The 24,435-nt window shown below is 43.0% G+C and overlaps 2 protein-coding genes across 3 annotated transcripts in view; both read left to right on the top strand.

The window, feature by feature from the left end:
* Positions 1-10,709: 10,709 nt before the first annotated feature.
* On the top strand, positions 10,710-14,323 carry LOC124127260 (kappaPI-actitoxin-Avd3d-like). The gene is made up of 3 exons (XM_046490690.2): positions 10,710-10,929; positions 11,896-11,971; positions 13,758-14,323. Exons 1-3 carry the CDS (start codon positions 10,861-10,863, stop codon positions 13,943-13,945), a joined length of 333 nt encoding a protein of 110 aa, XP_046346646.2. The 5' UTR covers positions 10,710-10,860; the 3' UTR covers positions 13,946-14,323.
* A 6,956-nt stretch (positions 14,324-21,279) lies between these two features.
* LOC124152440 (aspartate and glycine-rich protein-like) overlaps positions 21,280-24,435 on the top strand; it is a 27,592-nt gene continuing 24,436 nt past the window's right edge. Inside the window, exons 1-3 of one of the 2 annotated variants that reach the window (XM_048388603.1) lie at positions 21,280-22,061; positions 23,124-23,417; positions 24,303-24,380. In XM_048388603.1, the coding sequence (XP_048244560.1) occupies positions 23,141-23,417; positions 24,303-24,328 (303 nt within the window). In that variant the 5' untranslated portion in view covers positions 21,280-22,061; positions 23,124-23,140 and the 3' untranslated portion in view covers positions 24,329-24,380. Of the gene's footprint in view, positions 22,062-23,121; positions 23,418-24,302; positions 24,381-24,435 lie in introns of those variants that run through there. The other variant, XM_048388602.1, reaches the window with a different exon arrangement.

The following is a 24,435-nucleotide window of genomic DNA, read 5'->3' as shown; positions in this document are numbered from 1 at the left end:
TATGCTTTGGATATATCATGTTTCCAAAGCATATACAAGCTTGTATATATGGATGTTTTTTGCAGTGCATTGGCTTTGGCAGGTCCCCGCCCATTTCGTGGTTTTGGCCGTATATTCCGACCCTTCCGATGCCTGATGGGGTGTCGGTTTGGCAACGCCCCGTCTGACTGTACGTGTCCACGTCGACCAGAATACACCTGTGCTGTGAGTAGAATGGTAGCTTCTCTCTTTAGCAAATTGAAATGTAATTTTAGAATCAAGGTGACTCTGAATGTCGTTCTAATTACTTCATTTTTAATCATTTGCAAGGTGGGACACAAGTACTGACGTTGTCCTCTTGATTTGTTTTTTTTGGAATGAAGTATTGTACTGAATGAGGTCGATCTTATGCCAAGTCTTTTTTGGTTCCATAAGGGGAAAGTCGGTGGTTCGATCCCCAGTTGCGTCATACGTATACCACACGACGCTAAGTGCAATAATTCTCTGCAGGACGTCACGCCAGGTGAACGTTCTAATCAGCCAGCTGACTTGGTAGTTTTTGAATTCTCGTTTCAAGGAAAGCATTCGGAACAACTTATCGGTATTCTTTATTTCGAAAACTTAAACGGCAGTTCCGAAGGGAGACTAATAAAAGAGGCTTCACTTTGTGGACACTACTTCAATGGCATCTAATCAGAAGTAAATACTATAGAACGGGCATGTTTGTTCTTCTACGGGTTGGCTTTTGTTTCGACTGAAATTTCTGAAATTTCAGAATCCAGTTCAACAAACGAAATTGTTTTGGAATTATTAAAATCATCAAAACCCTTTTCATAACCATGCCAAATCTCTGCTGCTCTGCAATTCCGATTACAGTATACTGATGTGTTTATGAATCAACATACCATGTGTTCGCTACATAAAGGGAGCACCCGTCACAAACGCATGCATATGCAAGTCAATTATTCACCACCTCATCTGACGTGACTCCTATTGAGGGTTTATTATATTTTGACGGGGACAGTTATCAATTAAAACCACAGAGTCCGTTCAGGCAATTGTTTCCTATCGTTTAATGTGTAACCCATAATGTGTTTCAGCAATTGAAATGTACAGATGACCAGGTGTGTAAGGTGTTGTTTGGCCGATTCCCCCGCTGTGTTACAGATCAGGCAGGTAAGTCGCACAGCGTCTCCAAATGATCGTAGCTTAACGATAGACTATATTATACTCATCTGTGTGCGTTGCCAGGATTCCAGGAACAAAAAGACCTTCTTTGATTGTTCTAAGAGTTAGGGTTAATCTTTTGCGACAAGACCTTGTTGGTACATTTGCTAGACCCTACAATCCATCTCTCCTGGTACGGAGTGTTATGGAGCTTTATATAGAGATCCAGGGCAAAAGTTGATAGTGATATTGTTTTGTTACATCAATCTTACCACTTATAAGCACAACTGGATAAGTGAATCGACGGTAGGAACGGGTCTGTTGAAGCGCCTTAAAAGGGCAGTTTATGATCATGTTTCTCACAACCCTTTCTTAATCATATTTGATTGTTTGTTTGGTGTTTAACGCCGCACTCAGCAATATTCCAGCTATATGACGGCGGTCTGTAAAATAATCGAATCTGGACCAGACAATCAAGTGATTAACATCATGAGCATCGATCTACGCAATTGGGATCGATGACATATATCAACCAAGTCAGCGAGCCTGACCACCCGATCCCGTTAGTCGCCTTTTACGACAAGCATTGCCGCCTAAAGAGATCGCAGTGCCGTGTACGAATATATCATTAACATGTGCTTATGAATCTATCAAATAGTGATTATACGTGAAGGAGAACGTATGCTGCCCCACGGGGAACACCCGTCACTAACACACGCAAAGGCATGTCAATTGTTCACCTAAAACACACACGGTAATGGTGCACACCAAAATATAGAATTGCACCAAACATCACAATAGCCACTCATGCATCATATTTGGAAATTTTCTCCACATGTTGGTCGTCAAACGTGTACATTTAATGTTGTAACCCTGATCATTTCGGCCCTGCACGCAATGTGGTGAGCGTCTACATTTCGGCTCTGCATGCAATGTGGTAAGCGTCTACATTTCGGCTCTGCATCCAATGTGGTGAGTGTCTACATTTCGGGCCTGCATGCAATGTGGTGAGTGTCTACATTTCGGCACTGCATGCAATGTGGTGAGTGTCTACATTTCGGCTCTGCATGTAATGTGGTAAGCGTCTACATTTCGGCACTGCATCCAATGTGGTGAGTGTCTACATTTCGGCACTGCATGCAATGTCTTGAGTGTCGACATTTCGGCCCTGCATGTAATGTGGTGACTGTCGACATTTCGGCCCTGCATGCAATGCGGCGAGTGGCGACATTTCGGGCCTGCATGTAATGTGGTGAGTGTCGACATTTCGGCCCTGCATGCAATGTGGCGAGTGTCGACATTTCGGCCCTGCATGTAATGTGGTGAGTGTCGACATTTCGGCTCTGCATGCAATGTTTTGAGTGTCGACATTTTGGCCCTGCATGTAATGTGGTGAGTGTGGACATTTCGACCCTGCATGCAATGTGGCTAGTGGCGACATTTCGGCCCTGCATGCAATGTGGCGAGTGGCGAGAGTTCGGCTCTGTATGCAATGTGGTGAGTGTCGACATTTTGGCCCTGCATGTAATGTGGTGAGTGTCGACATTTCGGCCCTGCATGCAGTGTGGCAAGTGTCTACGTGCCCTGGCGTACTCGTCTTTGTGGATAAAAACAATACAACAGGATGAAACCTGCCGGTTGTCAGAAATTATCTAGGGCACGAGAGGCCTATTTTAGAAGATGACAGATGGACAAAGTAAAAACCATTTGTGGAAAACTACCTCGCCATACATCATAACCAGTCACGTGGAAAACCAAGAAAAGGTATAAAGGGAGGCGTTTCGAGATCCTTGCATCCCGCACTTCTCCCGCAACTGTGTCCGATCTGATCTGTAGTGAAATTGTAAGTACAGTTTTAACATGTTCAACCATTAGTATATCTTCGTAAACCATTAATAAATCTTAGTTGAGCATTAGCAAATCTTAGTAAAGCATTAGTAAGTCTTGCTTTTTTATGCTAACCATACGCACTGACAGTGTTGTCAGTTGAACAGGACATGCTCAGCCGAACACGTGCTGCCCTCACTGTTAGTTGGCGATGATTAGAGAGCGAATGAGTGAGTTAGGTTTAACGCATGTCTTAGTGTGGGAGGAAAGTGATGCAGGTCTCAGATGTTTAGCACTTTGGTGAAACCGGAGAGCACGGGTATGGTGCTGACAAACCAAGAAACATAGTATTCAAAACCACAATCATAGGTTTCTGATGTGCCCAAGGGACTTCGCTCAGTACAGCGAATTGCGAATTATCTATAAGCCAATCTTGTCTGCATTGACAGTTGGCATCCTCCTTGGTCTAGTGGATGGAGCGTCCGGTGGGAGATCGGAAGGTCGGTAGTTCGATCCCTTGAGCGGGTCTTACCCATGAAAGATGGTACTTGTTAAAAGATGGTAGTTGTAGTTAACCTGCCTGGCCCTCGTCATTCAGGGGACAAAATGACACTGGTCAACTCGGAGTCAGTATACTGTGACTGAGTTGGGTTGTCAATCTGAAAATGCAGTATGGTGTCTCAGTGGGCTAGAACTATAACACCAGCATTAGTCCGGATTATCACAAGCACACCACACCCTTCCACACACGCACACGTGCATGCACATCGCTTTATAAGTGCAATAAGCTTGATCGCGACGCCTCACTGAGGCTGACTTATATCATTATGGATTTCAATTTCTTTAATTAGTCTTCAAATGCAAAGTAACGAAATGTCGCATAGCAAGAAAAAAGAAGTCAATGCAATGATTCCAGATTGTCGATATCTATGAATTTGTCAGGTCCGTGTTTTGGAACTCGTGTCTGAGAGATGCGAATACGGGGATACTTCAAATAGTGGTGTCTGTGTTTACTGTTATAAGTGGCGGTGGGGTTGTCTTGTCGTTAAAGCGTACGCTCGTCACGCCGAAGGCCTTGGTTTGATTCCCCACATAGGTACAATATGTGAAGGCTATTTCTGGTGTCCCCCGAATTGATATTGCTGGAATATTTCTAAAAGCGGCGAAAAGCCATAGTCTCACTTACTGCCATAAACTAGCATGCAGGATGAAGGAATCTAATTATACGTGATTAAATGTAAACGATGTCTTAAATATGAGTCGTTCATGTTGTTTGTCACTTGTTTGTCAATTAAATCACGGCAATGAGAGGTAGTGGGGGTTTGATGGCAAGTCTTAACAAGATTTTATCAGCACATGAATGATATTGAAGAGTCTTTCTTACTTCACAGCTATTTGAACAGCAGACATGAAGTTCGCCGTATTTCTCCTTGTCTTGGCATGTGTTTGCGCTGTCGCCCTAAGCGCTCCTCGTAAAAGAAGGTGCAGAGGCAAAGGTGAGAACGGCAACGGCAATGGCAATGGCAACGGTGAGAACGGCAACGGCAATGGCAACGGTGAGAACGGCAACGGCAATGGCAACGGTGAGAACGGCAATGGAGAATGTAACGAAGGGAACAATGGTGGCAAAGCTAATGACCCGAACGGTAACGGCAATGGCAACGACAACGGTAAAGACAACGGTAACGGCAATGGCAATGGCGACTCGTAACGGCAACGTTAACTGAGGTCGAACAAATGCTCTTCCAGCGCATCTTTCTAAATGTAAGTTATATGAATGTGACATACACTTTGAGTTAACTGTTTTTTGTAAATAAACGCGACGAACCTTTTCCATAAAATTGTTGAATTTATATTTCTTACCTTTGAAATGACATGCCGGCAAAGCAGCAATTTATATTTAAATAAGCATGGATGCATTGAACACATGCACAATTCACGCCAGAGGGTATATGGGCAACATTGATTCTCATCATGTCGGTTCGAAAGGCTAAATTGTACTGGTACATGCGATGGCACAAAGTGGTCAGAGCATGTACCATTATGCAATCAGTATCCATTATCCATTATCTCAACTCCTATACCTGTTGGGGATGTTGCAAACATAACGGACTGACCAGTCCTCAATGAAAATTGAGGCTAAAGAACTTTTTTTGTTAAAAACCCAAACATCTTGCAACAATGTTTTTTTTGGCAACAGTCTGAAGCATAATACAATTTTGAAACATATTATGGGATAATTCTCCCCTCCACCTCCACCTCCCCCTCCCCCATTAAATGGTTCATTAAATCATGTAATAAGCAAATATGCAGCCCTATCACGGTGGCTTGTGAGTAATCGAGTCTGTTTTACCGGTGGTCGATAGAATGAAGGCTTAAGGTGTACCAAGACGAGAATATCAGTTTTATATTGGGGTTAGAAATCTAACCATTATACCACCACACATCCAGTGTGGTCCTCAGATACGTTCTGATGATGTACGGGCGGATAACGTACTAAACGTATGCTTTTACTTTCAGGTGAAGCAGTTTCCCATCGAACGTAATCAAGAATGAATGTCCTGCGATCTTGAATAAATACTTTTCCCTATCTTTCAATCTTTGTCGACAATGCTTTTGTTGTTAATTATTGAGAGCTATGACGCTTAATAGATGTTTGACGATAGGTCCGGCCATTAACTGATATTCGGAGAAATTATTATGGCGATATCTTCATCATTTTGTCAGATAAGGATAGCTGAGATCGGCGTTAAACAACAAACAAACAAAACAAAAAGGACAAGGAGAGTTGAAGGTTCGTGGAATCTGAGAGATTTTCTAACATGGGTTAAGTTGGAAAAACACAAACAATTGTTTGTGGAGTAAATTATTTAGATCGGGGCTCTCGACGAAAGTGAAAGTTTAAAACCGTAACACTCGTATTGAAATCAGCTGCCGCGCGCAACACAGTATCCTATCAAAAAACCAATAGGAGAGGAAATGCCTCCTTGGCTGGACATCATACTGGTCAGTTATCAGCTTTAGATGTCCAGTGGTATTATAACCGCAGGTCTAAATCAATACTATTGACATCATTTCTCCCCCTTTGTGGGGGAACGGTTGGCCAGGTCGTCTAAGGTTTGTCAGTACCATACCAATACTCATGGGTTTCATCAAAGTGGTAATTTAAAACGTCTGAGGCCTGTATCACTTATACCGTTATATAAACGGCATACTGTTCAAAGCGGCGTTAAATCCATTCACTCACTTACGCAATTCAAACACAACCTGATACATTAAATACACGTCTATCTGTAATAGTAATCGGGCATGTCCACCTTGGACATTTGAGAATTCTTTCAATTGATGGGGATTCATGGAAGAATAAGCCACAACAGGGCTTTCCCCCCACATTACACGGAAGCTGACAGGGCGTGATGTAACTGCATTAAGCCCAGCTCACTCACTCTCCACTTTTGTAGATTTAAGGTTCCCAGTATCAAATGTTGTCACACATGACAACTTTCAAAGGACTGTGGCCACTTGCTATCAGGTCAATCAGTTTATTTCGTAAAGAGGCATGCATATTTCATACCGTAAAGCGCATGATAGCAACAGATTATAATCTCATTTAGAAATGGATTTGTACATTCATGTTGTTGTGTAGTAGGATACAAATAAGTAAATTTAGCTAAAAAGAGTGTGAAATCTATTTTCAAGAGGGGGCAGGGGTGGCCCCGTCGTCTAAGGCGCCGCAATTCGCTGTGCAGATTTACGTCCCTTGGACACACCAGAAACCTATGACTGTGGGTTCGAATCCCGGTTCGTCCAGATTATGTTTCTAGGTTTTTTCATCACCATACCCGTGCTCGTGGCTTTCACCGAAGTGGTAAAGGTCTGAGACCCGCATCACCTCGTGGCTTTCCTCCCACAATAAGCTGATACGTCGTAGTACAACTGGAAGTCTGTTCAAAGCGGCGTTAAACTATACTCACTCACTCACTCACTCACTCACTCACTCACTCACTCACTCACTCACTCACTCACTCACTCACTCACTCACTCACTCACTCACTCACTCACTCACTCACTCACTCACTCACTCACTCACGCACGCACGCACGCACGCACGCACGCACGCACGCACGCACGCACGCACGCACGCACGCACGCACTCACTCACTCACTCACTCACTCACTCACTCACTCACTCACTCACTCACTCACTCACTCACTCACCCACTCACCCACTCACCCACCCACCCACCCACCCACCCACTCACTCACTCACTCACTCACTCACTCACTAACTCACTTGTCATTTCCGTGTTCTCTGTTATTAACATCGTGGCCAACAATGCCGATCCGATAAATGTGAGCGCTATGACATGGTTATGACATAATATACTTATCTGTGTGCGTTGCCAGGATTCCAGGAACAAAAAGACCTTCTTTGATTGTTCTAAGAGTTAGGGTTAATCTTTTGCGACAAGAATTTGTTGGTACATTTGCTAGACCCTACAATGCATCTCTCCTGGTACGGAGTGTTATGGAGCCTTATATAGAGATCCAGGGCAAAAGTTGATGGTGATATTGTTTTGTTACATCAATCTTTACACTTATAAGCGCAACTGGTTTAGTGAAGTGACGGTAGGAGCGGGTCTGTTGAAGCGCCTTAAAAGGGCAGTTTATGATCATGTTTCTCACAACCCTTTCTTAATCATATTTGTTTGTTTGTTTGGTGTTTAACGCCGCACTCAGCAATATTCCAGCTATATGACGGCGGTCTGTAAAATAATCGAATCTGGACCAGACAATCAAGTGATTAACATCATGAGCATCGATCTACGCAATTGGGATCGATGACATATATCAACCAAGTCAGCGAGCCTGACCACCCGATCCCGTTAGTCGCCTTTTACGACAAGCATTGCCGCCTAAAGAGATCGCAGTGCCGTGTACGAATATATCATTACCTTGTGCTTATGAATCTATCAAATAGTGATTATACGTGAAGGTGAACGTATGCTGCCCCACCGGGAACACCCGTCACTAACACACGCAAAGGCATGTCAATTGTTCACCTAAAACACACACGGTAATGGTGCACGCCAAAATATAGAATTGCACCAAACATCACAATAGCCACTCATGCATCATATTTGGAAATTTCCTCCACATGTTGGTTGTAAAACGTGTTGAAGGCCGTACTGAGGCATTGAATGTTGTAACCCTGATCAAACAACTTTTGAACAAGAACCGAATGACGCTGTATTCATAGAAAGAGCATGCTTGATTGCATGTCAAAAGTTGTGGAATGAAGACACCAAAGGCAGGTGCTGCTGAAATAGTACTCGACATACAGGAAAACATACGTATCATCCCTCGAGGAACATAAGGCCAGAAGAGCCCCTTGGCTCAACCCTTCACAGCGAATTGCGTCGTCTTTTACTGCATGGTCACTCGTGCCCTCTCATTATAAGTACCGTGGTTTATGTTAATTATTATATTTATCATTATGTTACTTATTAACTGTCATATACTAAAACCATACACATGGTGTGTGTTAGTTTAGCCTTATAAAGACCGCCTCCGTGGTCTAGTGGAGTGTCTGCCCGGAGAGCGGAAGGTCAAGGATTCGATCCCCGGCCGCGTGATACCGAAAGACGTTAAACGAAGGTACTTGTTGTTAACCTGCCTGTCGCTCTGTATTAAGTTGCTTAAATAAGGACTTGTCGACTCCGAGTCAGTCTGCTGTGTATTGATGTTTAACTACGGCATGGTATCACAGTGTCCTAGCACTATAAACTCGGCACTACTCCGATACAGTACAAGTACAAGCACACACACACACACACACACACACACACACACACACACACACACACACACACACACACACACACACACACACACACACACACACACACACACACACACAGACACACACACACACACACACACACACACACAGAGAGAGACACACACACACACATACACACACACACACACACACACACAGATACACACACACACACACACACACACACACACACACACACACACACACAGACACACTAACACAGGCATGCATGACGCCATGAAATTACAACGATATTAAACGCGACGTGTAACCACATTTCTCCTCACCTAGCTTTAATTGTTAAATGTATGTGCCAGTGTTCTTACAAAACAAAAACACATCATATACAAGATTAATGGTATTGTTATGTCGCATATATTCTCCAACATTATAAAACACGGATCTCTTGTTTATGGCGTGATTCACAAACACAAAAAGATAATATTTATGTATAACGATACAAGTGTTTCTGCATCCATAAACTTATGTATACTGCGCAATACATGTCATTCAAACCACTTGTTGATCAACCAACAAACCACGACATGCTCCTGGCAATGGTAATAGTAATTCACATGCATAAAATATGCATATTGAGCGTGACGCATCATGGGTAATCATGGGTGTGTGTTGATCCTGTCTTTTGTGACGTCCCAAAGCAGGTTCTGCATGGCGTTAAAGAGATAAAATATGACATACTGTGCATGTGTATGATAAATGAGAACTAGGTCAGGCATGACATTACATGTGTGTCTATATAATAAGAGAGTGGACGGTCATCAGGAAAGGTCACCACACAAGAATATAATATTCGTTAACACCACTGGTCTGATGTAAGTATAACAATTGTCATTCTTTGTGCATTTATTACTTCTAAAGTTAATGTCGCACGAGTTATGATTAATGCATACAAGGAACAAACATTATGCCTTACTTTTTATAAGGAAGAGAATTAATTGATGCCAACCTCTTTATTATGAGGAACAAAACGTTTGGGAGGATATACTTACTCCTTCATCGGGTGAATAAATGCTATGAAGCAGAGAACTGTAAAGGGTTGGATACCACTTATCGATTACTAATCACCTGTTAGCGTCAATTAACTATTGCCGTCCCTTGTTAAGTTTCCACCTTCGTTATCTTATTACTTTTGTTGTTCTTACAGGTACATACATATGTACCAAAAGCCGTTAAAAGATGGCACTTGTTATTACCCTGCCTGGCGCTCGGCATTAAGGGGCTAAAACAAGGACTGGCCAGCTCGGAGTCAGTATACTGTGTCTGAGTGGGGTATTTATGTTAAACTGCGGCATGGTATCTCAGTAGGCTAGCACTATAAAATCGGCATTTATTCCGGACTAGTACAAGCAGCCACACACGCGTGCATGCACCTCACAATAAGTGCAATAATTTTGAACGCGACATTAAACCCCCATTTCACCCCACCTCATCCCAATTGGCCCATAACGATCCAACACATTTTAAGACTATTTAATCTGCTAATGTTTAATTGTTTTCAGATTCACTATGACATCACATGGTACAGTACCGTTTACCATTCTTACGTGTGTCAGCGTTGCTCTGGTGCCTGGCGACGATGCATCAATGACGACAATGCCATCTTCTGTGGACACAGAATAACAGTAAATGTAGACTTTGATAGGCATTTAGAAGTTGGAAGAACATGAATATATGACACATTTTTAATGGATAGCAACTCCCTTTTTCTTTGTACGACGTTTCAGAGCTACTTCTTGCTCCTTCATCAGCGAAGTAGCTCCTACAAACGTTGTTTCTCCTACACAATTAAAAATATGTAATCTGTCTGGTAATATTGTTTATTGGCCTGTACTACGAATGAAATCGACTGATTTGCTTTTTTATATTGTGCCAGGAGGTACTAATTGTTTTCGAACATTCGACTTGATCATTTGTAGTGATGTGTTCTTTCTGTATATAAGTAATGACTTCAGAACCATTGGCTTTTGGCAGATCCCCGCCCATTTCGTGGTTTTGGCCGTGTATTCCGACCCTTCCGATGCCTGATGGGGTGTCGGTTTGGCAACGCCCCGTCTGACTGTACGTGTCCACGTCGACCAGAATATACCTGTGCTGTGAGTAGAATGGTAGCTTCTCTCTTTTGCAAAATGAAATGTAATTTTAGAATCAAGGTGACACACTCACTCTGAATGTCGTTCTATTTACTTCATTTTTAATCATTTGCAAGGTGGGACACACATACTGACGTTGTCCTCTGGGTTTGTTTTGTTGGAATGAAGTATTGTACTGAATGAGGTCGATCTAATGTTATGATTGTTAATTGTTATTGTTATTTGTGGTATTAGCGGGAACCCCTGCCGTTCATACCACACGTAACACTAATGCCAAGTCTTTTTTGGTTCCATAAGCGGAAAGTCGGTGGTTCGATCCCCAGTTGCGTCATACAACACGACGCTAAGTGCAATAATTTTAATATGACAACCCATCTGCAGGATGTCACGCCAGGTGAACGTTCTAATCACCCAGCTGACGTGGCAAATTTTGAATTCTCGTTTCAAGAGAAGCATCCAGAACAGCTTATCGGTATTCTGTAATTCGAAAACTTAAACGGAAGTTCCGAATGGAGACTAATAAAAGAGGCTTTACTTTGTGGGCACTACTTCAATGGCATCCAATCAGAAGGAAGTACTATAGAGCGGGCATATTTGTTCTTCTGTGGGTTGGCTTTTCTTCGACTGAAATGTCTGAAATTTCAGAATCCAGGTCAACGAACGAAATTGTTTTGGAATTATTAAAGCATCAAAACCCTTTTCATAACCATGCAACATCTCTGCTGCTCTGCGATTCCGACTACAGTATACTGATGTGTTTAAGAATCAACATACCATGTGTTCGCTACATAAAGGGAGCACCCGTCACAAACACATGCATATGCAAGTCAATTATTCACCACCTCACCTAACGTGACTCCTATTGAGGGTTTATCATATTTTGACGGGGACAGTTATCAATTAGAACCACATAGTCCGTTCAGGCAATGGTTTCCTATCGGTTAATGTGTAACCCATAATGTGTTTCAGCAATTGAAATGTACAGATGACAAGGTGTGTAAGGTGTTGTTTGGCCGATTCCCCCGCTGTGTTAGAGAACAGGCAGGTAAGTCGCACAGCGTCTCCAAATGATCGTAGCGTAACGATAGTATTACTCATCACATACTTTTACAAATCTACACTGTTACTGTCGTCTTATTAAAATTTTAATGCAACACGGGGTCCTGTCATGCAATAGAGACGTTAAAAACCATTTAAATGAAATATAAATATTGCCAATGCAAGAGAATATCCACTCTAGATTATCCTCCATAACAGATTCCATTTGGCGTAAAGGGCAAAATAGCTGTGAAAATTATATGATTGGACCACTGGAATCAGTGATGACACCAGGTGTTAGCGAAGAGGGTGAGCATCTCCTGCCCTAACACATTGAACACCGCACAAAACCTGATCATGTGCCTGGACACCTCGCCTTTATTTCTAAAATGAATATTTTTTCTATACATACCTATGATTCCAGAGCTTGGACCGGTTTTATCCGGATTGATAGATTTATAAGAATATTATTAAATTTTCAAACTTCATTTATCTGATCTCACAACTGTACGAAGCCCAATTTCATAACCATAAGGCATAACGTACCGTTGTTGTGTTACATATATTTTGCAGGATTTGTAGGGTTTGTTACATGCTGGTATTGTCATTGTTTGTACGTGCTTGTCATTCCATTCCCTTTGACGATCCGAGTTAGAATTGGTCTTCAGTAACTCATGCGACTAACGGTTTTGGATGGGCAGGCTCGTTGACTTGGTTGATGCATGTCATCGCATCCCAACTGCGTAGACCCATGCTCATGATGTTAATTACTTGATTGTCTGGTTGCGATTATTTTCAGACCGCCGTTATATAGCTGGAATATTACTGAGTGCGGCGTTAAACAACAAACAAACTTTTTAATCACCTTGGTTGAGTTCTCTGCATGAAAGAAATGTTTGAAATTCTTCTGCTGTTATGCGCCGTGCAAATGTTGGGATATTGCCGAAAGCGGCGTACAATCATGCTCATCCAATCACTCTTCACAAATTAAAGGTATTGCAATAACAAGTGTTTGAATGACCACGTGTGTGGTTTCATTCTATACTTTAGTGTGAAAGAGTTTTCTAAATTTGAGAAAAATGATATTTGTATTGCAGTGAACATAACACTTGATATTTCACTGCATTAAACACAACACTTTGACGTAGCTGTTGTCGTACAAGAGTTACCTCCCCGCTAAGTGTCTCCCGATATTGTAACTGTCTTGCCCGTACATAAACTGTTAGTTCCACATCGACAATGCAAAATATAAAGAGATGGTCATTTATGGAGTTAATATCGCTTTTTGCCTTTGTTATTCTCTTGAAAATGTTATCTCATTAACTGTACATTTCTCATTTAACTCGTCAATGGAGACTCGTTTCGCAAAGCGCCATTTTTGTAACTCGACCAGCGTGTATTCCTTCGCTTCCAACAACTTTCTCGTAGGTTTCAAGAACATTTTTAGTTGAAGTTGATTTTGTATTATATCATATCCAAATGTACGATAAATAATGCAAACTCGGAATTACTTTTGAAGTCACAATTACAAGGGGTGGTGAAACGCCGCTGCGTGTTAGATAGGGTGAATTTACATGTATCAACGTCTTACATTTGCAATGACAAAAACAATCCGGTAGACAACTACACAATAAGTATATAAGACATAGGTTATTCCACTGTCTCGTCAAATATTATGTTTCTCTCATCTTGTAACGGGGGAAAGGAGAGTATCTACTTTCCCACATCACTCGATGAGAGAAACATGATATTTCATTCGACACAAGAAATTTCCTCTTTTTATACACCTGTAGATTGCGAACTGAGCAAGGACGCAGGGACATGTTCAGAGCTGGTGCACCGTTTCTACTACAACAAAGCCACCAGAAGGTGCGAGGAGTTCCACTATGGCGGCTGCGGGGGTAACGAAAACAACTTCCGGAACAAGAGGACGTGTATGAGAACCTGTAGAAAGAGAGGCGCCTTCTTTAACAGACCTTAACATTGTAACTGTAGTAAATCCATGCTTTACTTGAATTCCATGTAGACCAGAGCCATATTGTCGTATCCACATAAAGTTGATCACACGTCATGCCTCATTGCCAAAAATTGAGTATTGTCTTGAATATTGTCCATCAATCGTTTTACAATAAAATGTGTTAATTTTGCATAGTTTTTTTCTTTTTTTAAATGCCTCATGATCAATACGCTGTGCTTATTGAATATGTTCGAATCATGATCTTGTTTTTTGGGCACAAACACCTCTACGTACGTCAATGTTTACGATCTTTTCCATAAGGCCAAAGGATATAAATATCTTGTTTTCTCAGTATTGTGTGAAATATGCTGTAGGTTGGACAGCTATATTATTTATTTTGAGATTCATTGTTTTGATAACAATATTTTCACCATTGAAGGTCCGGTTTTCAATTGGTCTTCAACAACCCATGCAGGTCGTAAGAGGTTGCTAACATAACGGGATCGGGTGGTCAGGCTCAGTGACTTGGTTGATGCATGCCATCACATCCCAATTGCGCAGATCGATGTTCATGATGTCAATCACTGTATTGTCGTGTTCAGATTCGATTATTAATAGACTGCCCTCACATTGCTGGAATAATGCGCTAAACAAACAATTAAACAGACAAACAAACAAAAACAAACAAAACTAATATTTTCATAAAATTATATAACTTTATTTCTCCATGAAGCCTTGTGGTATAAAGCGCAATAATCCGCTCTCAAAGTTGCATCCCTTCGCCGTGCTATGATCCGCTGATTGTGAATTCAAATCACAGATTCGCCAAGATATTAATCCTTGAATCGATCCGTCAGGCCCAGGCCCATGTTGAAACAAACTCTGATCTCAAGCCAAAAAAAACCCCTTCCTCCCTCTTATTTACAAGGAAAAAAAGTGGATATGAAATCTTTCCCACTTCTACGAACGCCGACATTTCTGTCATTTGTGCCGTGTCACCTGGGTTGAGTGATGGCTGGAGTAGTTTGAAACGTCTTTCTGGTGAACATTTATGTCCTCTTCCAGTTCGTCAGCGAAGGTAAATACGCATGATATGTTTGAAATGGAAAAAACACAACAACGTTAATGAATGTTGTCTCTGTTCGGAGGCTCGACGTCCAAACTGTATGTGTTGGCCGACACTTTGGAATAATGTACACAACGGTGTCCGTCTGGAAGCGCCAAATGTGATTTTTAAGAGGACAACTCTTCGTAGCGTTCCCGGGACCAGTGAGCGCTCAGACACGGTTCATTGACACCACATTTACCGCTCCCGGTACCAGGAAAATAGAACGAGAACAGAGAAGTACCGCTCATCAGTTCCATTACCGTATTTATGCATGTTAAGTTAAAATGTTTAAAATTTTCAAATGTACATATTCCTATCAATGTTCAGTAACGATGAAGTAGTTCCGACAAATGGACTGTATAGTCAGTGTCAGACAGATGGTGGCTGACCAGGTCCTCCTTCAATGACCCGGGGTGGGCGTCGATCTGGCGGTAACGTCGCTTACGAGGAGGTTCAGAGTGGTTGCCGACCATGCCAAGGATGCTGACTTCGGTGTTGGACTGCTCTCTCTGGACAGCTGCACCCCTCACAGATGTTGGAGTGGCTCTTCCTGGCTAGATGGCTGGTCTTGTGGTGCCACTCTTCAAGGCTGTGAGTCCGATGATCAGAGTTGCCAAAGTGGTTCTAGATGCCTCAGCTCCTTTCAACCCAAGATGTTGGGACAAAGTATATGCAGGCGGTAATGTATCGGCAATCGTCTCCAACCACACATCTTCCAGTGGTCCAAGGGACCGGGCAGCGGCACGCCTAACAACCTTCACCTAAATACCTTATATGTTTTTATTTTAATAAATTTCTATCTTCTAGAGTAACGTAATAATAAAGCGTACAAGAGGAACGATGCTGCACCGTACTCAGCTCTAAAGATATACTAGAAAGAGTACTAGAAAGGGTGACGTTACCGCCTATGTTCACACATTTACTTATATACTGTGTACGACATAAGGAGGACGCATATTTGCTCCCTTCAATGCATAATACTGAAAGTAAGCCCTGAAAGAGTGAGTTAAATATTCACGTCACGTCGGCAATATTTCAGCCATAATGTGACTTGAACAAGTTGTACAAACCCATGCTGGATCGGGTGGTGAGGATCAGTGACTTTGTTGATGCATGTCATCATATCCCAATTGCGCAGATCGATGTTCATGATGTCAATCATTATATTGTCTTGTCCAGACTCGATTATCTACAGACTGCCCTCACATAGCTGGAATACTGCGTTAAACATAAAACAAACCCAAAACAACCAAAACTAATATTGTCATAAAAGTATATAACATTATTTCTCGGCGAAGCCTTGTGGTATAAAGCCAATAATCCGCTGTCGACAGTTGCATCCCTTCGCCGTGCTATGATCTGCTGATTGTGAATTCGAATCACAGATTCGCCAAGAAATAAATCCTTGTATCGATCTGTCAGACACAGACCCATGGATATTTACATTGAAACAAACGCTGATCTCAAGCTAAAATCCCATTCCCCCTCTTATTTACAAGGAAATAAGTGAATATGAACGCCAACATTTCTGTCTTTCAAGCTCTGACATTTGTGCTGTGTCGCCAGGGTTGAGTGATGGCTGGTGAATAATACAGGGATGTCTGACTCAAGCAAACTTGACAAACAGAATTTACAGTCAGACTTGTTCTGTCTTGACAGTAATCTGAAGTCAAATATAACCTGGAGGTTGATTTATAGCCAGATTGGCTAATGAGAACCGCCTTTTGGCATAGGACTCTAGGCAGGTTTATAAAATATTCAAACATGTGATGTTTTCCCATAATTACTATGATGAATATCAGCGTTTATTCAAAATTGAAATTTACCATGCTCAGGGCATGGCGCAACCAGCCGATTGATAGAACCGGGCCCATTCTAACACCCGTCCAGGTGAAGTTAGGGTCCAAGTGGTGTGTTGGGCAAAGGAACCGTCCTCTTGGAACCAGTGCCAGACTACCTTCTTCCACCGATAGAGGGGCGCAACCCACGGCAAACGGGTGGCCCAACTTTTTCGCCTTTTTACGACAAGCAGTAGGGTGCTGGGGACACATTCTACCACGGTTCCCCTCGAGGCAACACTGAAAGATATCATTATTATGTTGAATATATTCTTCACTTTGCTTCATACGGTTTGCCACATGGATTACATTCTTCTCATTCCGGGTAGGAATATAGGTCCCTCACAATCTGTGATTGTCATTTAAATCGCCTAATTGATCGGGCAGTCAGACTCAGTGACTTGGATGATTGCATGTCATTGTATCCAAACAGCGTTGATCGATGCTCTGGATTCTCTGATCCATATTATATTATTTACAGACCACCATTATATACCAGAAATATTGAAATATTGTTGAAGAACAATTAAACATTTTAGTATTCATATGAAATGTCCACCAAAATTGCACAATTCCAACCATATCATGAGCAAGCGTCGATGAATCACCATTAATAGGTGATGATACCAGGTGGTCGCGAAAAGGTGAGCGTATCCTGCCCCACCTGTTGCACCGTCACAAACTGAAGCAAATGCAAGACTTAAAGTTCACTTATTCTTTATTCAGTACAGAAGGAGGCCATCGACCCATGCTACATTGTATAGTACAGTACACAGCTCAGTCCGATCATACATCATGACACCGTCTAGACTTTCAGATCATAATAATAGTTTTCAAACATTCTTTCTGTGGTAAATAAAGGTAGTAAAATGTCTTGAAATTGTTTCATTTGAAGTAGACATGAGTATGTTAAATGTTTCCAGGATGGACATGTCGCAGGGCGCGGAGTCATCCCACAGATGACATCCTTACCTTGTCAGCTTGCTGACGTGGTTAACCTCTTTGGTCATGTGGACAAGGCGTCCGACTTCTAGATCTCCCTAGATCTTCTACATCAAGTATGTGTTCAGCTTCTATTTCTTTAATTTCATCCATACCCCATTTGTTTTGGAAAATAGTGTATAAGGAAGAGGTTTATATCTTAAAGTGATTTCAAGATGGAAAACAGATGGGATGTTACACTATAACAGTTTTGACCAAGATAAATTATTTGCAAAACATGCACCAAAATAGATATATGATGACACCCATTCATTTAGATGAGGACAACACTTTATTAAAGACAACTTTCGTCTTTTCTAGGTTTACTGAATGTGGCGAGTATTTACATTTCAGCTCTGCATGCAATGTGGTGAGCGTCGACATTTCGGGCCTGCATGCAATGTGGTGAGTGTCTACATTTCGGGCCTGCATACAATGTGGCGAGTGTCTACAGTTCGGCACTACATGCAATGTGGTGAGTGTCTACATTTCGGCACTGCATGCAATGTGGCGTGTGTCTACATTTCGGCACTACATGCAATGTGGCGAGTGTCTACATTTCGGCACTGCATGCAATGTTGTGAGTGTCTAGATTTCGGCCCTGCATGCAATGTGGCGAGTGTCTACATTTCGGCTCTGCATGCAATGTGGTGAGTGTCATTTCGGCCCTGCATGCAATGTGGTGAGTGTCTACATTTCGGCACTGCATGCAATGTGGCGAGTGTCTACATTTCGGCACTGCATGCAATGTGGCGAGTGTCTACATTTCGGCCCTGCATACAATGTGGTGAGTGTCTAAAATTACGGCTCTGCATGCAATGTCTTGAGTGCAGCCATTTCTTTCCTGCATGCAATGTGGTGAGTGTCTACATTTCGGCTCTGCATGCAATGTCTTGAGTGTCGACATTTCGGCACTGCATGCAATGTGGTGAGTGTCTACATTTCGGCACTGCATGCAATGTGGCGAGTGTCTACATTTCGGCTCTGCATGCAATGTGGTGAGTGTCTAGATTTCGGCTCTGCATGCAATGTGGTGAGTGTCTACATTCGGCTCTGCATGCAATGTGGTGAGTGTCGACATTTCGGCCCTGCATGCAATGTGGCGAGTGGCGACATTTCGGCACTGCATGCAATGTGGTGAGTGTCTACATTTCGGCACTGCATGCAATGTGGTGAGTGTCTACATTTCGGCTCTGCATGCAATGTGGCGAGTGTCTACATTTCTTTCCTGCATACAATGTGGTGAGTGTCTAAAATTACGGCTCTGCATGCAATGTCTTGAGTGCAGCCATTTCTTTCCTGCATGCAATGTGGTGAGTGTCTACATTTCGGCTCTGCATGCAATGTCTTGAGTGTCGACATTTCGGCTCTGCATGCAATGTGGTGAGTGTCTACATTTCGGCACTGCATGCAATGTGGCGAGTGTCTACATTTCGGCACTGCATACAATGTGGTGAGTGTCTAAAATTACGGCTCTGCATGCAATGTCTTGAGTGCAGCCATTTCTTTCCTGCATGCAATGTGGTGAGCGTCTACATTTCGGCACTGCATGCAATGTCTTGAGTGTCGACATTTCGGCCCTGCATGCAATGTGGTAAGTGTCTACATTTCGGCACTGCATCCAATGTGGGGAGTGTCTACATTTCGGCTCTGCGTGCAATGTGGTGAGTGTCTACATTTCGGCTCTGCATGCAATGTGGTGAGTGTCTAGATTTCGGCTCTGCATGCAATGTGGTGAGTGTCTACATTCGGCTCTGCATGCAATGTTGTGAGTGTCGACATTTCGGCCCTGCATGCAATGTGGCGAGTGGCGACATTTCGGCACTGCATCCAATGTGGTGAGTGTCTACATTTCGGCTCTGCGTGCAATGTGGTGAGTGTCTACATTTCGGCTCTGCATGCAATGTGGTGAGTGTCTAGATTTCGGCACTGCATGCAATGTGGTGAGTGTCTTCATTTCGGCCCTGCATGCAATGTGGTGAGTGTCGACATTTCGGCCCTGCATGCAATGTGGCGAGTGGCGACATTTCGGCACTGCATGCAATGTCTTGAGTGGCGACATTTCGGCCCTGCATGCAATGTGGTAAGTGTCTATATTTCGGCACTGCATCCAATGTGGTGAGTGTCTACATTTCGGCTCTGCGTACAATGTGGTGAGTGTCTACATTTCGGCTCTGCATGCAATGTGGTGAGTGTCTACATTTCGGCACTGCATGCAATGTGGTGAGTGTCGACATTTCGGCACTGCATACAATGTGGTGAGTGTCGACATTTCGGCCCTGCATGGAATGTGGCGAGTGACGACATTTCGGCACTGCATCCAATGTGGTGAGTGTCTACATTTCGGCACTGCATGCAATGTGGTGAGTGTCATTTCGGCCCTGCATGCAATGTGGCGAGTGGCGACATTTCGGCACTGCATGCAATGTGGTGAGTGTCTACATTTCGGCCCTGCATACAATGTGGCGAGTGTCTACATTTCGGCACTGCATGCAATGTGGTGAGTGTCTACATTTCGGCTGTGCATGCAATGTGGCGAGTGTCTACATTTCGGCTCTGCATGCAATGTGGCGAGTGTCTACATTTCGGCCCTGCATACAATGTGGCGAGTGTCTAAAATTACGGCTCTGCATGCAATGTCTTGAGTGCAGCCATTTCTTTCCTGCATGCAATGTGGTGAGTGTCTACATTTCGGCTCTGCATGCAATGTCTTGAGTGTCTACATTTCGGCACTGGATGCAATGTGGCGAGTGTCTACATTTCGGCAGTGCATACAATGTGGTGAGTGTCTAAAATTTCGGCTCTGCATGCAATGTCTTGAGTGTCGACATTTCGGCCCTGCATGCAATGTGGCGAGTGGCTACATTTCGGCACTGCGTGCAATGTGGTGAGTGTCATTTCGGCCCTGCATGCAATGTGGCGAGTGGCGACATTTCGGCACTGCATGCAATGTGGTGAGTGTCTACATTTCGGCTATGCATGCAATGTGGTGAGTGTCTACATTTCGGCACTGCGTGCAATGTGGTGAGTGTCATTTCGGCCCTGCATGCAATGTGGCGAGTGGCGACATTTCGGCACTGCATGCAATGTGGTGAGTGTCTACATTTCGGCACTGCGTGCAATGTGGTGAGTGTCATTTCGGCCCTGCATGCAATGTGGCGAGTGGCGACATTTCGGCACTGCATGCAATGTGGTGAGTGTCTACATTTCGGCTATGCATGCAATGTGGTGAGTGTCTACATTTCGGCCCTGCATGCAATGTGGTGAGTGTCATTTCTTTCCTGCATGCAATGTGGTGAGTGTCTAGATTTCGGCACTGCATGCAATGTGGTGAGTGTCTACATTTCGGCACTGCATGTATACAACAGGATGAAACCTTCCAAATATAAGATAAGCATTATTTACTTTCCGGTTGTCAGAAATGATCTAGGGCCTATTTTAGTAGATGACGGACTGACAAGGTTAAAACCTTTTATAGAAAACTACTTCTTTATTTTGCTGTAATAGCCACGTTTCGGTACAGACCCTTAAATGTCGCTGTTGCACAACATAAAGACGTCCTTATCCACAAAATATGTCAACTTTGTAAGAAAAATATCGCCATAATCAGTCACGTGGAAAACCAACAAAAGGTATAAAGGGGGATCATTTCGATATCCTTGCATCCCGCACTTCTCCCGCAACTGTGTCTGATCTGATCTGTAGCGAAATTGTAAGTACAGTTTTAACATGTTCAACCATTAGTATATCTTCGTAAACCATTAGTAAATCTTAGTAGAGCATGAGCAAATCTTAGTAAAGCATTAGTCAGTCTTGCATTTTTTTACGCTAACCATACGCACTGACAGTGTTGTCAGTTGAACAGGACATGCTTAGCCGAACACGTGCTGCCCTCACTGTTAGTAGGCGATGATTAGAGAGCGAATGAGTGAGTTAGGTTTAACGCGTGTCTTGGTGTGGGAGGAAAGTGATGCAGCTCTCAGATGTTTAGCATTTGGTGAAACTGAAGAGCACGGGTATGGTGCTGACAAAAACCTAGAAACATAATCGGGGCGAACTGGTATTCGAAACCACAATCATAGGTTTATGTTATGCCCACGGGACTTCGCTCAGTACAGCGAATTGCGAATTATCCATAAGCCAATCTTGTCTGTATTGACAGTAGGCATCCTCCGTGGTCTAGTGGATGGAGCGTCCGGTGGGAGATCGGAAGGTCGGTAGTTCGATCCCTTGAGCGGGTCTTACCCAAGAAAGATGGTACTTGTTAAAAGATGGTAGTTGTAGTTAACCTGCCTGGCCCTCGACATTCAGGGGAAAAAATGACTGGTCAACTCGGAGTCAGTATACTGTGACTGAGTTGGGTAATCAATCTGAAAATGCAGCATGGTATCTCAGTGGGCTAGAACTATGACACCAGCATTAGTCCGGATTATCACAAGCACACCACACCCTTCCACACACGCACACGTGCATGCACATCGCTTTATAAGTGCAATAAGCTTGAACGCGACACCTCACTGAGGCTGACTTATATCATTATGGATTTCAATTTCTTTAATTAGTCTTCCCATGCAAAGTAACGAAATGTCGCATAGCAAGAAAAAAGAAGTCAATGCAATGATTCCAGATTGTCGATATCTATGAATTTGTCAGGTCCGTGTTTTGGAACTCGTGTCTGAGAGATGCGAGTACGGGGATACTTCAAATAGTGGTGTCTGTTATAAGGGGCGGTGGGGTTGTCTTGTGGTTAAAGAGTACGCTCGTCACGCCGAAGGCCTTGGTTCGATTCCCCACATGGGTACAATATGTGAAGTGAGTGAGTGAGTGAGTGAGTATGATTTGACGCCGTTTTGAGCAATATTCCAGCAATATCACGGCGGGGGACACCAGAAATGGGCTTCACACATTGTACCCATGTCGGGAATCGAACCCGGGTCTTCGGCGTGACAAGCGAACGCTTTAACCACTAGGCTACCCGACCGCCCCAATATGTGAAGCCTATTTCTGGTGTCCCGCGCCTTGATATTTCTGGAATATTTCTAAAAGCGGCGAAAAACCATACTCACTTCCTGCTATAAACTAGCATGCAGGATAAAGGAATCTAATTATACGTGATTAAATGTAAACGATGTCTTAAATATAAGTCATTCATGTTGTTTGTCACTTGTTTGTCAATTAAATCATGGCAATGAGAGGTAGTGAGGGTTTGATGGCAAGTCTTAACAAGATTTTATCAGCACATGAATAACATTGAAGAGTCTTTCTTACTTCACAGCTATTTGAACAGCAGACATGAAGTTCGCCGTATTTCTCCTTGTCTTGGCATGTGTTTGCGCTGTCGCCCTAAGCGCTCCTCGTAAAAGAAGGTGCAGACGCAAAGGTGAGAACGGCAACGGCAATGGCAACGGTGAGAACGGCAACGGCAATGGCAACGGTGAGAACGGCAATGGCAATGGCAACGGTGAGAACGGCAATGGCAACGGTGAGAACGGCAATGGAGAATGTGACGAAGGGAACAATGATGACAAATATGACGACTCGAACGACAGCGGTAACGGCAATGGCAACGGTAAATAAAACGGTAACGGCAATGGCAACGGCAACGGTTACGACAACGGTAACGGCAATGGCAATGACAACGGTAACGGCAATGGCAACGGCAACGGTAACGGTAACGGCAATGGCAATGGCGGCGGGTAACGGCAACGTTAACTGAGGTCGAACAGATGCTCTTCCAGCGCATCTGTCTAAATGTAAAGTATATGAATGTGACATACACTTTAAGGTAACTGTTTTTGTTCGACGAAACTTATCCATAAACTTGTTGAATTTATATTTCCTACCTTTGAAATGACATGCCGGCAAAGCAGCAATTTATATTTAAATAAGCATGGATGCATTAAACACATGCACAGTTCACGCCACAGGGTATATGGGCAACATTGATTCTCATCATGTCGGTTCGAAAGGCTAAATTGTACTGGTACATGTGATGGTACAAAGTGGTCAAAGCATGTACCATTATGCAATCAGTATCCATTATCCATTATCTCAACTCCTATACCTGTTGGGGATGTTGCTAACATAACGAACTGACCAGTTCTCTATGAAAACGTTTTTGCAACAATGTATTTTTTGTCAACAGTCTGAAGCATAAATCTATTTTTCAAAAATATTCTGGGTTAATTCTCCACTCCCCCTCCCCCATTAAATGGTTCATTAAATCATGTAATCAGCAAATATGCAGCCCTATCACGGTGGCTTGTGAGTAATCGAGTTTGTATAACCGGGGTCGATAGAATGAAGGCTTAACGGTGTACCATGACGAAAACATCAGTTATATATTGTGTTGAGAAATCCAACCATTATACCACCTCACATCCAGTGTGATCCTCAGATCCGTACTGATGATGCACAGCCGGATAACGTACTAAACGTATGCTTTTACTTTCAGGTGAAGCAGTTTCCCAGCGAGCGTAATCATGAATTAATGTCCTGCAATCTTGAATAAATACTTTTCCCTATCTTTCAATCTTTGTTGACAATGCTTTTGTTGTTAATTATCGAGAGCTATGACGCTTAATAGA

This window comes from Haliotis rufescens, unplaced genomic scaffold (genome assembly GCF_023055435.1).
Source record: "Haliotis rufescens isolate VD_foot unplaced genomic scaffold, xgHalRufe1.0.p SCAF_74, whole genome shotgun sequence".
Lineage (NCBI taxonomy): Eukaryota > Metazoa > Mollusca > Gastropoda > Lepetellida > Haliotidae > Haliotis > Haliotis rufescens.
Note: the sequence above shows the minus strand (reverse complement) of the source record. Positions and strands in the feature narration are given on the sequence as shown.